Raw genomic sequence first — 14,836 nt, 5'->3', positions numbered from 1 at the left:
AAAAAGTGGAGAATCACTTTATGAAACCAATAAAGGAGAGTAGTATAAATAAAAATGGTTGGAAAATAGTCTGAAAACTTACATCACTGAGACTAGATTCAGAGACCAGTCCATTTTAAAACTAAACTTAGTTCAACAGCAGTCCTCACCAGACCCTTTGCTTCATCTCAAGGGGAGCATTCTGCAGTGGTTTCCCTCTTAGTCGCTGCCATTTACAAGGCAGATTTATGTAACAGGCTAGCTAGTGTCGGCTTTTATTCATAGAATAATGGAGACTACCATGAAATTTTGACAGTCTAATTTGCATGGCTGCAGACAGTCAAACCCGGCTCGGCCTCGCCTCTCCTCTGCCACCAAAACAATCTCACCTTCAATTACCAGACATCAGATGAGATGAGGGAGTGTGTGGTCCTCTGATTAGACCAGGGAGTGAGAGAGAGAGAGAGAGAGAGAGAGAGAGAGGGAGAGATGAATGGGTCTGCTGGTGTCCCGGAGCAGGGAAGAAGACGGAGAATAAATGAATGAATGAATGAATGGGACAGTAATGAAAAGAGGAGGAGGTGGAGGGGAGAAGGGACGGAAGGGAACAGGACATTCAGAGTGGTTTGTGTTGCTTCTAAAAGAATTGGAAAAGAGGATAAAATGAACACAGCTGAGACGGAGGCTGAGGGCTTTATGTGCAGTTGTGTCTGTTGGGTTCATTTGGGAGCAGATTGAAGAATTCTGAAGACTTTTAGTGTTTTGAAGGCGCTACCCGCTTGTGAGTCACACATCACAGAAACGACTGTTGTCCGCAAAGTCAGCTAATAAAGTGAGAAAGAAACTTGAAAACATTTAAACAGGACTGAGAAGGACACATCACGAGGCACTCAAGCGTTAACCAGCTCACACTACACGAACATATTCAGATTTGTTCACATTCCAGGTGTAAAATCTGATTAGATTAATGTAATTACGATGAATCGACCTGGCCAAATACTTAATTAAAGGGGAACTCCACCAATTTTGCACACGGATATTAGTTTACTTGTCATAGCGGGGATAATATTCAGCCCGTGGAAAGCAGTTAAAAAAGGACAAATCAATTAGAAGTGTGTACAGTATATATATTTGTTAGGTCAGCAAAGAGAGAAAGACTCTCAGGTGAATCTTCCTGGACATCCTGGAGGTTATTATGGTGGTGATTGGCTCGTGGGCAGAAAGATCATTGGTCAGGTATGGTGATGTCAGAATTATGAATGTAGGGACATTGACAGAAGATTAGAAAAGGACGAACATAGTAAAAATTCACAAATGAATGAAAAAGGAAGAACATTAGAGAGAGGATCTTCCTTGTTAAACTTCTTCCAAAGATTCATTTGTATGTATATACTGTATATCAGAAAGTCTGTGTTCTCAAGTGGGGGTGTGGAGTTTGAATGATGTTGGCATACTAGGCACAAGGGGTCTAACAAAAGACTGTGAAGTGAAATAATGAACAGCTGGAGTGTTCCTTTAAAAGGCAAGATTTTTCAAACCTAAAATGATGTGTGCTTACCTCTGCAGACTCTTCAGAATATTTGAAAATCCATAATCATGGCCAACACTGGCTTATAATCGAGTTTAAAACTCAGTAGATGTGTGCCTGGCTTTAAAGAGAAAACCACATACCACCGTAGCTGCTGTTCACCCAAAGTGCAGACTGAAATATGAACACACAGTGTGCTGTGTTGAAGCTGCTCACTTTCCAATATGATGGCACAGAGAGGGAGCGAGAGAGAGAGAGACAGAAGAGAAAAACAGATAGGGATGTAAAGAATAGTGAGGGGTTGTGCAACTAAACATTTGCTTTGGCAGGCCCGGAGTAGAGGGGCGGTGTTCCACTAGTCCCCTGACATGCATCCAGAGGAGCCCCTCTGTCTTGACCATAAATCTGAATGGAGTGGGAGTTATCATACTCTCTTCCCCCCACCTCCTCCGTCCCCTCCCCGGCTAAACCCCGCATTCCTCCCAGACACTGCTTCGTACAAACAAAGTGGCCAGTTCCCACCGCTCAACATTGGGAAAGGCGATGGTTTGTCATGGAAAAATCCAGAGGCATCTCAAGAGTCCTTTAGAAGTTTTTTTTTTTCTCTCTCTCTCCTCTCTTTCCCCCCCCACAAGGCTCAGCGATGGATCAACGCTTGGACTGGTGGCTGCTCTCTTTGTGGCAGGGAGAAAATTATATTGGACATGTAGTTCGCACAAAGATGTCAGTTCCTATCAGACAGAGAGCATAACTAACTGCATTCTCTATCTTATCTACAATAAAAGACACTAATGTTGAAGCTGAGTGATAATAATTGCATGAAAGCACGGAGATGGAGGGACGTACAAACACACACACACATGAAATGGGTGTGAATTCGGAGGCCAGTCGTTCTAGAAACCCTGGTAACACATTCCATAGGAGTCTGTCTCCTCCCTCAAAGGGAGTCTTTTGTGCTTATTGAAAGGCAGAGGGGTTACAGGGTTTCTCCCTTTAGGGTGCCGAGAATAATACTCATTCTCAAGACAATGACCTCATCCTGATCCTGACTCTCTATGCATGTATGCATTGGCGTGTGTTTTTGAGAGAGTGTGTGTGTGTGTGTGATTCGGTTTGCGACAGTATATACGTGTGGACGGTGATAGGTCGGGGAGAGAAAGTCAAAGAGGCAGAAAGAGAAGCAGGATGTGTTCGGTCAAGGATGGAATACGAGGGGAAGGGGGGACGCTGTGATGATCCTCAGGAGAGAAGTATTTCTCTCCACCGTCTGATTGTCGTCCACTGCTACCCCCTCCTCGCTGTCTGTGCACGGTGAAATGATCTGTACATGACATTGGTGAGAGCAGGTAATGTAAAGCACACACACGCACGCACACACACACACACACGCACACAGAGTCAGGCCAAGGGAGCAGTGGGCTTCAACAGGAAATTCCTTTACAGCCTTTCTGCTGACTAAGGCCTCCGAGTGGGAACAGAGTAAGAAAGAATGTAATGTATATGGTGTCTGTGTTATTTGGGGTCCGGTTAGGGCAGCATATGTACAAGCCATTACCACGCGGGTGTGAGGGCACTGGTTTAGGAATGAAAGAGCAGTGTGGTTCGACAAAGCAGGTAAACAAGGTCTTTTTTTAAAGATGATTTCATCTTCAGGAGCCAGCTGCGAATTGCAGCGTCATTGCAGCCACAAAAAAACACATCTCAAAGTCTTCATGGCTCCTAGTGTTTAGACAGTGTGCCGGGGGAATATGTTGAATTTAATTTGCACTCTGAATGCCTAATCCATTCTGATTATATCCATCAACGTACTCGCAAGAGATCAAGGTTCAAGGTTTTGTTCATTCATCCCTAAAATGATGGAAATTTCAAAGGGAGAACAGCGTCAAACATGATTTTTCCACCATACTGACGCTGTGTTTGTCTTGACATTGGTGGAACGGACGAATGGTCATTCATCCCCTCATCATTCAAGCCTACAGCCACACCCACCACACACTTGCTATTGTCTGGGTACCAAATGAGGGAGAGAGAGACAGACAGATAGTAGCCATCTTTACAGGCAGTGTCCATATTGCAAAGCCAACACGCTGTACATGTGTCCCTCCACGCTGACCTACATTACCCCAGCTGATGCCACCACAAAGACCACAAAGATACATTTCAATGACTGAATGCTGCTTCTTCTGAGGCATCTACTGTGGGCAAATTAAGAGATTGTGTGTGTAAATGAAATGAAATTTGCAGGAAATAAATCATTAATGTGGCTGATGATGAAGAAACGGCATGTGAGAGAACATGTGGCCAATCCATGTCTGTGAGATGGATGCTGCAGCTGAAAGAAAAAGAGTGGCGGTTTCTGACTGGGACCGCCAAACTGGAGCAACAGCGCCATCAGGTGACTCATTCTGTGTCCTGCAGGTATTTTTACAGTTTATTACAAGCACACAGACACTTTACCGTTTCCTTATTTACATACACATTTGAAATTTGTTTAAACCTCACTGACCTCACAGCCGTTACAAACACATGCTGTGTGTTCAGACTCATAGAGATCCCAAAGTTTCCAAAGCTACCAGATGTGTAAAAATGATGCAAAAAAACAGAAAAATATATATCTAATGTTATGGTGCAGCTTTAAAAACATGTCTTGGGTTTGAATATTTCACTTAGTGTCAGCTTTATTTACAAGCTGGAAAAGTTGATACAGAATACTAAAATAGTATCAGACAGTGTGGAATAAAAGGATTTTTGTAACCTTACAGCTACAAAAGAGTAAAAAAAACAGTATGTTTAAGGGTTACATATTTTTTAATTGTCAAATTGTTGTTATCCATGCATTGTACACATAATACCCATTCCTCAATGTGCGGAAAGAATGAACCACAATATGTAAAGGGTATTCAATATGTACTGAGCTTCACATTTAAGAGTCAAACAAACAAAGCTTACACCCACATTGTTTCCCCAGCCTGTGGGTTCACACAGCACCATAGTTCTGTACGGGGGCACAGATAATAATAAAACTCATTTCAGGTAATGCCATATCCCAGCAGAAAATAAATGTGTATTCTTTCAGCAGTCTACTTCAGAAATCTTTGTTTTAAAAATCCGTAGCTAATTCCTTGGAGTGTACTTTTTATTGTGAAATGCGATTTTCTTGTAATAGGCCTGGTATTCCTGTGCAGTAGCTTAACAACCTGGTTGCTAAGCAAACATTAGGTGGTGTTATGAGGAAAGGGTTTTGGTATGAGTGGTGATTTCCTCTGCATCACTGTAATTGAAGCTACTGAACATGCCACTAATTATAATGCTTTTCTAGCCTAGTCTGGTTTAAACAGACTTGTCCGTTTCTTTCTCCTTCAACAGCAAAATGGCCCAGCTGGATTATTTTAAGATGCAAGACACTAAGCCCATTAGCCATGAAAGCTTTAATGACAATGATCATTTGAAAAATATAGTGAAAGACTTGACTTAAAAAAGAACTTGACAGTTTTGAAAACAGATGAGTGTAGAACAGCTTCGATTAGCTCCAAGTGTGAATCTGAAGGGAATACACAGCCGAGAATTATAGACATGCAACACATTGTCAGAAACACAAAAACCTGAAGAACAGCCAATGTCTTTTACCGAAAAACATACAACTCAACGGTAAACATCTGCACAATGTTTTGCATAATATTATTGCACAGACATGCAATCCAAAGCACATAATACAATAATTAAGCATTTATTTTAGTATAAATATTACATCTCTAGGCTTATTTTTTCTCATGTTACATTACAGATGATGGAAAAGGAAATCAAAAGCATAGAGCGTGCTCGCATTGCTCATTGGTCTACTTGGCACACTGCCTGCTGAGCTATTTTGTTCCAAACATGGGCCGACAGAGAAACTTAAAACTTCAGATTTGTAATTTTCTCCTATACAAGTAAATAACAAGAGATGCTACGCTCAATTTCAAGCCAAAGAACCCGGTATCATGACACCGGAAGCAGTTTGAATTCTCTTTATTAAGTCAAATAGGACTTCTCTCTTAATGACTAATAAACAAATTCCCTCTACCAAAGTAAGACAAACAGATAAACAACTCATAGGAGTGAAATAAGCAGAAAATAACACGTAGCCTGCGACAAGCTCATATATTCAAATTAATCACGATATGAGGAACAAAGGGGGGGGGGGAATCCGACTTGTAATAAAAACGTTTGGATAACATTATCACACTACTGTGTGCTTTACAAGGCCATGTATATAGAGTTGGGAGTGAATCCAAAATGAAAAACGCTCTGTGAACGAAGGCCAAAATATTTGTTTCCATTTTGAAGATTCACTTGCATAATAAAGATGAGAAAGAAAGCTGGGCACGGGTAGAATTGAATCGATCAATCGTCATCATTCAAAAATCACTCGCAAAAGTATTTCATCTTGGAAAAGTGACAAGCAGCATTACAGTTTAAGGCTATTTTTCAGCCTACGGTTTAAGTCTTTGCCCGACTTGAAATACACTCGCAACAATGTACATGATGTATTTAATGGCATAAAGAAAAAAGCGGAAACAGCTCTTCCCCTGCTGTGGTGAGACCTTTCACATTCTGACTTGTCACTGTGTCCTTAAGCTTTAGGTCAGAATGATTACAAACCTCTCTCTATTACTAGTGTCATATGCTCTCTAAGTCAGAAGTTACTCCAAGAAATAGCCAAGACCTGAGTCATTACCCTCGCTATCTGCACTAAGCTGACGGAGCAGTCTAATTCTTATTGCCTTGGTCTTCTTGTTGCTCTTTTCAACAGGTTTACCAATGTGGTCCGAACCCGTCGGAAAAATCCCCTACTGACAATCATGACATGGTGACAGTGTGGACAAAGAGTTAAAACACGTTAAGCATGGTTCATCTGCCGAGAACTAGCTTTAATGGCGGGACAGAGTTCGTGTTGCGGTGGCTCTCAGTCCCAGTTCTCCCAGTCTTCATCCAGCTGATATGAAAGGACACAAGGGTTAGTAAAAGATCTCCACTTTTCACATATATTAATTTCACATTTAACCAAAAAGAAAAAAAAAAAAAAGCCAAACTAACCTCCCCAGAAGCTTCAATTTTGGAGAGTGCCATTTGGACTTCTTCTTCTGTCATATCCAGGTCAAAGTCTTTCTCCCAGTCCTCACTCACGTCAGTACTGGATCCTAGACGGGAAAAGACAAATGACAAATTTGGAACTTTCTGTCACCTTGAGTCTGTTGATCCTTTTAAGCCTATTTAGTGGAAAACTCATAACCACGTCACTAAACTTAATCCTGTTTAGAGACTCTTATTGTGCCAAACTGGAACAATAAGAATCTCACTGCCAACTGAAAAACATCCTCAGGTCACTGTACCTTTCTTGCCGTTGTTAGAGGGCGTAGACTTTCCGCTGTCAGAGTTAAGCTCGAAAACTCTCAGGTCCTGGGGCCCTTCCTCCTTTACGGCCTCTGGTTTAGAGACGGGGGCAGAAGTGCGCACTGACGCCCCATCTACAGTGACCTCTGGCTGGGTAATAGCTTCCACCTGAGCCTCGGGAGGTGAGTCGCTCTTGCCCGGCTTCTGCTCTTCTTGTGTCTTGTCTCCAACATCTTCCACGCTAGCTTCTGTCAGTTTCTTGGCCAGCTCCGTGACAACAGGCTCTGGCTGCACTTCCACCTGCGTTGGCAGGCTGACGCTGTCGCTGCTGACAGAGAGGGTGGCGTCACGCTCGTCACTGGGAGACAGAGCGGGGCTCAGCAGAGTCGTTCCTGTGGGAGCTGTCGAGGTTGTGGGCAGTTGGGTTGAGCTCTTGTCCAACGGGGGTGTGAAGTTGAGTTGAGATGATGACGGGGTGCCGAGGAAGTCATCTGACAGTAACAGTGAGAATACCAGAGAGGCAGTGTAAGTGAGAAAGGAAGGTTTGAAATAAAGCTGATTATTCACAATTCACAACGGTTGCTAGCTTACCCTCCTCCTCTTCTTCCTCCTCCCAGCCCAGGGTCTCTGTGTGAGTACTCTGTTCTGCTCTCTGCTTCAGAGCTACTCTCCTTGCCTCTTCCTAGAGAACAGAATCAAACAGATTTTTTAGAAAAGCTGTAAAAAGAATGAATATATGTTACAATACTGGGTAATCCATACGTGTTGTGTGTCAGTAGTTGCTTAAAGTGGAAGCAGATGTTGAAAACATCTAGTTGTCCTTGTGAATGCCCTGTTGAAATTTTACATTTAAGTTTCAAAACATCCCCATCTGATTTTTTTTCGAGATTTACATTTGAATCACCAACAATCACTATTTGGTCACATTTTTAATGTTAATACACATACTGATATTTCACCCTCAGGGGACAAAATATAAGAAACGTCTTTTAGATAATACAATCCAATACAACAGCACCACAAGCTATGTCCTATAAAGTCGACTCAACACTTCTGACATGGTGTCAAAAAGCAGAAACAGTCACCTTCGCTAAGAATAGATTTATTGCGAGGCTGGATTGCATTAGCTTGTACTGGTGTTCCTACTTTTCTGGTATTGTGGTCTATAAAAAAAGATTATCTATGGGTAGCATTTGTGTAGCAGATAAGGCGATCTGCTCAAAAAACCTTATAAGAAAAAATATTTGTATTCTTTGTTAGACAACCATGCAAGCCAGTCTGTGAACTTTTAAGACCACATCACTATCACTGTTTTCAATTAGACTTACAAGACTGTCCAATTCATAGCCGGTGCTTTCTACAGGCAGATAAAGCCACTGGCATCGGCGTAGGACCTGGCACATGTTTACATTTTTTGCCTCATTTTAAAAAGGCAGAAAAAATTGGCCAGCAGGTGGCAGCCAAGACAATGAATTGAGCTGGCATGAAAGGTTATGTGACATCATGAGGATACTCTTGAGTTTACAATAAACTGAACAAAATGACAAGTTTACCTGGTCCAACTGGAAGACTTTGTAGAAATACCGCTGCCAGAATTCTGAATGGGCTACAGCTGCTGGCACCTGTGCATTTAAAAAGAGAAGAAGACTGTCCTTATCTGGTCTGTTTGTTCAAAACAATACTGGAGGCTGTGCTCCGTAACAGCAAGTGTTGACAAATTGCAACAATACATACCATTTTGGTGTAGAGGGCTCGTATAGAAGGACTGCTGACCAACAGCTCTGAGATTTCTCCTTTCTTATCTTCCAAACTGAAGCCAGACAGCCAGTTGTCAAACTGCTCTGGGGGACCTACACAAAAATAATGTCTGATTAAAATACACTAGGGAGGCATGACAGATATTTAGTAAGGATGCATTACCCAACCTATCTCTGCACACAACTTACAATTAAGTTATTTTAGTTCAACATCTGTGTGGTACTTGTGCTCAATTAAATAGTGAGTCATTGCACAAATCCAGCAAATATGCTGACTACTAATTCTATTATTCAGTAATATTCAAAACAAAACAAAAAGCGGTAGAGGCAGAACATCTTACTTCAAACACAATATGTCTAATAACAATGATCAGTCTAACATTCTGGTGCAACTACTTCACTGTGTATTATATCTTACAGTATCTTACCATCAGGCTCATTGCAGTATGTTGCAGGGTCAGCCTGCAGACTGTAGAGACGAGCCTGAAAGGAAAACAAATGCTTAGATGTGGTTTTTTTGCTCCCACATGCAAATCATGTGCTCACTTTTAAAGTCCTGCAGCCACTTATAATAAAACATAACAAAACTAAATCTGTACTGAATCACAACATTGTTATATCTTCAAATCCCTGCTCAAGAGTACAGGGAAAACGTTCAACTCTGTTGTTTTAACATTTAGAAACTCATCATTTCATGGTTCTGTAAACTGCTCATATAAATGTGTCACTCTAAAGTCCAGACTTCTGCTGACGGCAGCTACAAGTAAAACTAAACGCCCACCTTAGAACTGTCGTAGACCTCTGTAGTTCCTGCAGGTGTTGCCACCAACGTGATTACATCACAGTCAATGGTTTTATCAGGGGGTGGAGCAAGAGTATCCGTTATTACCCCTAAGAAACTAGAGAGGCTCTTCTTCACCTTTTCTGTGGTCTCTGAGGAGCCTTCAACCTGAAAAACAGTCAAATATACAGGCTGAATTTGGTATTTAGTGACAAATAACCATATTATACAAGAGATACACACATGACCTGCGTTTGAACCCATTAATCTTAGACTATGGGGAGACATTTAGATTAAAAAAAACAATAACTCTGGCTGCAACTTACCGCAAGTTTATTTTTGACAGCAGTGGCTGTGGCCACAATTGAGCAGGCGGTGTCATGCTGCACCACAGTGGAGAATTCAGTCAGATCTCGCTTTAGGAATTCTAAGGCCTCAGATGACTGCGAAGAAAAGAGTCCAATAGTCAAAATCAAAATCCAGATTCAACTTTATCATCTCCACTAGGAAGTCTTCATAAAAGTGTGTATGAAAACAGCATATCAACCACATGAAATATACATTAAGTTCTCCAGCAACACTTTATTAAAAAAAGATATGTCTAATTAACATCTGGTGTCTTAGTAATAGTGTTAAACAACCTTGAGGCAGTGTAGATAAATGGATCTCTCATCTGATTTATTCTAAAAAAAAAAAATTGCAAAACATTAAAGCTCAAATTTATGAGATCTGATGTCTCAGAACTGTGGCTTCCTTGATTTTGCCTGCTTATTCAAACAGATTGCTTGGAACAGTTTGAGTTTTAGATTTGCATTTTACCTTAACAATGCTGTGCAACCAGTTTAGTGAAAGAGCTTAATGTTATCGATGCATGCTGACACCGACAGTGACAACATATTTGACCATAAACAGTTTCGTTACCAAATTTCAATTTTTCAGTAATCATGCTGCTTAGGTTTGTTTTCACATACTCAATAACAGCTGACCCTCTATGACAGTTGTGTGTATAATGTCTAAAATCAATACTTTCTTTTTATGCACTCACTGAGTTTGGTGAAATGTAAACAATGAAGGAAAAACAGCTGATTAAATACTCTGCAACCTTTGCAAAAAATAACATCTCAACTGCTGATGAGCTGCTATACAGACACATTTATGGGAGCTATTTTCTCTGCTGTGCATATTTTTAATTATTAAAGGATTACCTTGTCTTTGACGGCCTGGAAACTCTGCTGAAGCCAGCCTCCCCACCAGCCTTCTCTGTGAACACACGCACATCTGGACATTAGCTGCTTTTCATTAACAAAATGCAGAGCGGACAAATTTACACACACATAACAACACATTTTTCTCGTTGTGCGTTCATCCAGTGTCGCAAATATCTTCAGACTACAACTTATTGACTGTCATCTGCTGACTAGTAAAGGTACCTAGAAAGCTAACTTACACAAATAAAGCCTAGCAAGCTGAACGACTTTGCTAACGTCACCTATCGCTGCAAAGACGGCTAATTTGACGCGACTGCAACTGGTAAAGTCAATACCAGACGTTATAATAAAGCATACATGCAGCCCGTTTGTTGTTATTTTGTTGTTTAGGCTGCTATAAATCCAAAGCTAGCCAGGCTATGCTAACGCTAGCTAGGCTGTGTTTGGTAAACAAATGCACTTCCTGAACTGATTCCGCAGGCTAAGCAACGCAGCGTTTTAACAGAGTAATTACACTGAACACAATAAGAGACGCAACACTATAAGGAACATCACAATTATACTAAGACAGTGCTGTTTGCTACATTAAATTAAAAAACTACAACTAATGGTTGACTCTCACCCTTCAGCCATCTTCAGACGATGACATCATCAGTATTTACTGAACTCTAACCCCGGTTGCATGGCTTTGAAAAGATACACACGTGATGCAATTACGTTTCCCTTTTTCTTAATAGATATTCACATTCATACACACAGAGGGAAACTATTGTTTACAATGCTCATATTTTACATTTAATAAACAGCACATGTTTTTCACTGCATTTTTTGCGCTATCTACGGTGGCTGCAAATGACCAAATTAGACGGTAATGGTAAAGACGTGGTAAATGTTACCGTAGTTTGGAGACTATTGTGGGCTATATGCTACCGGGAGGATAGAAGACTTACAGTTTTTTTTCTGTATGTTTTTTGATAAAAAAAAAAAATTCATACAAAAATCATACAATTAGTAAAAATCCCATGCTGGTGTCTACAAAGAAATCACTGGATAAAACATCAAATCATCAAGTTCAACCAATCAAGTTCCCACATGCATCATTTAGTTGAAATGAACAAAGCTAAATATAACAAACAAAATAATGATATTGTAATAATAACAAATATTTTAGGCTACATCTCCATATCTTGCATTTACATCACTGCACTGTAAATTCTTCCTGGTCCTTGGATTAAAAAGCTTTCTGTGATAAATCCACTTCAGCAGTCTTCTGTGACCTCATAGTGTGACCTGGATATGAGATGAGGTGTTTTGCAAACAAATAAGTAAAGAGAGCTGCTTGAAATTAACCAGAAATAATTAGAAGAAGTTAAGTGAATGCATTTGAAGTTGCAGTTTTAGAACAGAGTTTGTCAGAACTGCATGAAAACAATGAAAAAACAAACAAACTGTAGTACAGTTCTTCCATGATGGAGAATAATGATAATGATTTGAGCATATGCAAGTTTTTTTCTTTTAATTAAAACTAATTTAACCAATAAGCTGAACATGAAAACAAATGTATCAAGAGCAAACATTTCCTTCTTGGGGCATTATGTTGACTAATCAGTGTTTAGCAATTCCAACCTGAATCCCCTCATCAATCTCATCTTCTCAGTACATCTGTGGACTTGTGTGCGAGCGTATGTGCACGCCCAAATGCATATGTGTGTTGACCCCCAGCAGCTGTGCTTTCTCCTCATCAGTATTCTGGGTGAAAAGGGGGCTGTAGGGTTTACTGAGCACAAAATGAAAAAGAACAGGCAACAAGCCTCTGGAAGTGTGTTCTCTCTTAATTGAAGTTCCCCTTCATCCAGACGCTGCACAATGTATGCGTATGTCCTGCAATATGTCTCCCCTGTCCAGCCCCTCAATTCCCTTAATTGGGTCTTTCAGTCCCCCAATTAACTCTGTCAATGCAGGTTGTGCTGAGCCTGGTTGGACGAGTACCCCTCTATTGATCAGTATCTGAACCAGTTAACTTATCCATCTGTCTACATGGCCATAGTGTGATAGTGTTTGTATGACACAGGTTTAATGCACAAAAGGGGGCTGTGTAATATTGACACTGCATCTTTTGTGTTGTTTAAGACTTTAGTGTCTTTGATTTTTGCAATTTGTGCATGATATCACCTCAGCTGATGAGCAATAATTTGTAATATTTCCTCTCTGATCTTGGGTTTTTTCAGTCTCAGGTGCAGATGTTTGTGAATAATTATAGTCCAGCATTGGTATATTTAGGCTATAGACTGTCACTTTATATTCGAAACTATTGAAATCCTTCCCATGCATTATGGTTAGTATGGAATACTAAAATAACCATTTTCTGTATCACTGTGTTTAATTTTCAGAGTTAATTGTGCACAACATTATGACTGAAAGTGGTGCTGCCACTGCTGGTTAGCATACGCTAAAGAGCACCATGATGACAGCAGCGGCTGACCATAATGGCACACAGAGGACCTGCCCATATTGTATGATTTAAGAAGCATATCCATTACACACCACACACATCACACCCACACACACATTCACTCCAGCCTGCTGATGCCACACCGTGGGTTAACACCATCTGGTGCCGATCAGGAAACACCAGCTTTGCACAAGTCAGTGTCTCTAATTATCTACCTAGAGCAAAGGGAGGCCGATCCCCACTAATCTCCACAATGTGTTCTGCTTCCCATTCCCACCTGTGCCCAAATAAAGGGGGGCCATGTGGGAGGACCCAGGGTCTCTGTGTCAGGGGACCAGGGACCAGGTGACGCTGCAGTGCTGGTCCCCACGACAGAAGCTCCACCGCTTGGTTTGGCTGGCAGCTGCCTCCCCCCACTGAGACATCCCACAGCTGACAATCCCCCAGTACTGACAGGGGCTCTTTACAGTGTCAATAGCCTCATATATTAGAGCTAACCGCCTTTGTGGTGAGCGAGGGTGTCAGGCCTTTTGGCCCGACAGCGCTTGTTACCATGATGAAATGTAGATTGAATGGAGGGGGCCTGTGTCTCAGGCACGAGAGCTTGCACTCCCCCGGCCTTTGTGTCCCACGCATGGCTATTGTTCAGACCTTTTCAGGGCTCTCAGAGGAGGAGGAGGAGGGAGGTGGGTGAGAATGAGTTACATCTCTTCATTTTTCCCCTGATCTCCAACTCATCTGTCAGCCGTGGGAGGATAAGCATGTATTTTACACGCTTGATTTGTTGCTAAGTGAAGGCCAGCCATTGTTGTATTGTTTGACTAAATCATGTTCATGGCAATCAGTGTGTATAATAGTTACGTTTGCAGTTCAGTTGATTAATCATTTTTATCAGTTTACACTTCAGTTTTTAATGTGTGGGAATATTTATTAGGAGTATCCAGTACAATTTTAAAGCGACTTTTTTTTAGACTGACCCCTACTTTAAATTTGCCCTTTGTGTGCCTATATCCATGTTCTTATGAGACAGTGACAAATCGTTGGCCTAGAGCTAAGGACATAGCTATGTCCCTCGCCTGCGTCAGACAAAAGTGACGCGCCTTCCTGGCGCCTGTGTCGTCCTTTCATCTCATGCACCCTGTTGAGGTGAAGATGGATGGTCCCCTGGCTCAAGAACACCACATTCAGCTTCTGTGCTGGCGTATTGTCTGGCCCTTCTGTCCCTCTTTAGCTCTTTAGAGGTTGGTCTCTCCAAAGCTGGTTAGCAGTCAATGACGCCCTTTCCTAAATATTCATTTTTGCAGTACTCCCCTGTCTTTCCTATAGCACCATAAAACCCTTCTGTTTAGTCATAGAAGTTGTTGCTGTATGATTCTGATATAGCTGCTGTGCATTTATAAGTGTATACTTCCAACCCTTCCAGAAAAGTAGCTGCTTTGTAAAAACAAATAGTACCCGACAGACATGGTTTGTTTTCCAGAGATATGACTTGTTGACTACAAATCACAACCATTTAGGAAAATAATGACGTATAATAATAATTGAAGGGTCACATATATGAAAAGAAGAGAGCAAACAAGAATTATTATTATAACAAAATTTTAATTTAGGAAAATAGAAATCCTGCACATTAGGACACACCAGATCCATTTTTGACAATGTTTCGTCATCACAGATATCAGATAAATTACAGTCTTTGCTACTCTGATAAAATCCATTGTGCATTTAGAATATTTCTGTATAAACAATGCAGAAGAC

At 41.1% G+C, this 14,836-nt stretch overlaps 1 protein-coding gene across 1 annotated transcript; it reads right to left on the bottom strand.

The window, feature by feature from the left end:
• Window positions 1–4,920: 4,920 nt before the first annotated feature.
• Window positions 4,921–11,464, bottom strand: bsdc1 (BSD domain containing 1). Its single transcript, XM_042389304.1, has 11 exons — window positions 11,249–11,464; window positions 10,624–10,678; window positions 9,745–9,861; window positions 9,419–9,586; window positions 9,066–9,120; window positions 8,615–8,730; window positions 8,434–8,502; window positions 7,472–7,562; window positions 6,880–7,371; window positions 6,584–6,687; window positions 4,921–6,482 (listed from the first exon to the last, which is right to left on the bottom strand). Exons 1-11 carry the CDS (start codon window positions 11,257–11,259, stop codon window positions 6,453–6,455), a joined length of 1,308 nt encoding a protein of 435 aa, XP_042245238.1. The 5' UTR covers window positions 11,260–11,464; the 3' UTR covers window positions 4,921–6,452.
• Between the last annotated feature and the right edge of the window lie 3,372 nt (window positions 11,465–14,836).

Source organism: Thunnus maccoyii, chromosome 16 (genome assembly GCF_910596095.1).
Source record: "Thunnus maccoyii chromosome 16, fThuMac1.1, whole genome shotgun sequence".
NCBI lineage: Eukaryota > Metazoa > Chordata > Actinopteri > Scombriformes > Scombridae > Thunnus > Thunnus maccoyii.
This window is presented reverse-complemented; position numbering and strand designations above follow the sequence as displayed.

Excerpts from the sequence above, each read along its gene's own strand:
- bsdc1 (XM_042389304.1), bottom strand. Across the intron at positions 9,121-9,418 it reads AGGTCTACGACAGTTCTAAG|GCTCGTCTCTACAGTCTGCA; the intron begins GTGGGCGTTTAG and ends TTTTCCTTTCAG. Across the intron at positions 7,563-8,433 it reads AAGTCTTCCAGTTGGACCAG|GAAGAGGCAAGGAGAGTAGC; the intron begins GTAAACTTGTCA and ends TCTGTTCTCTAG.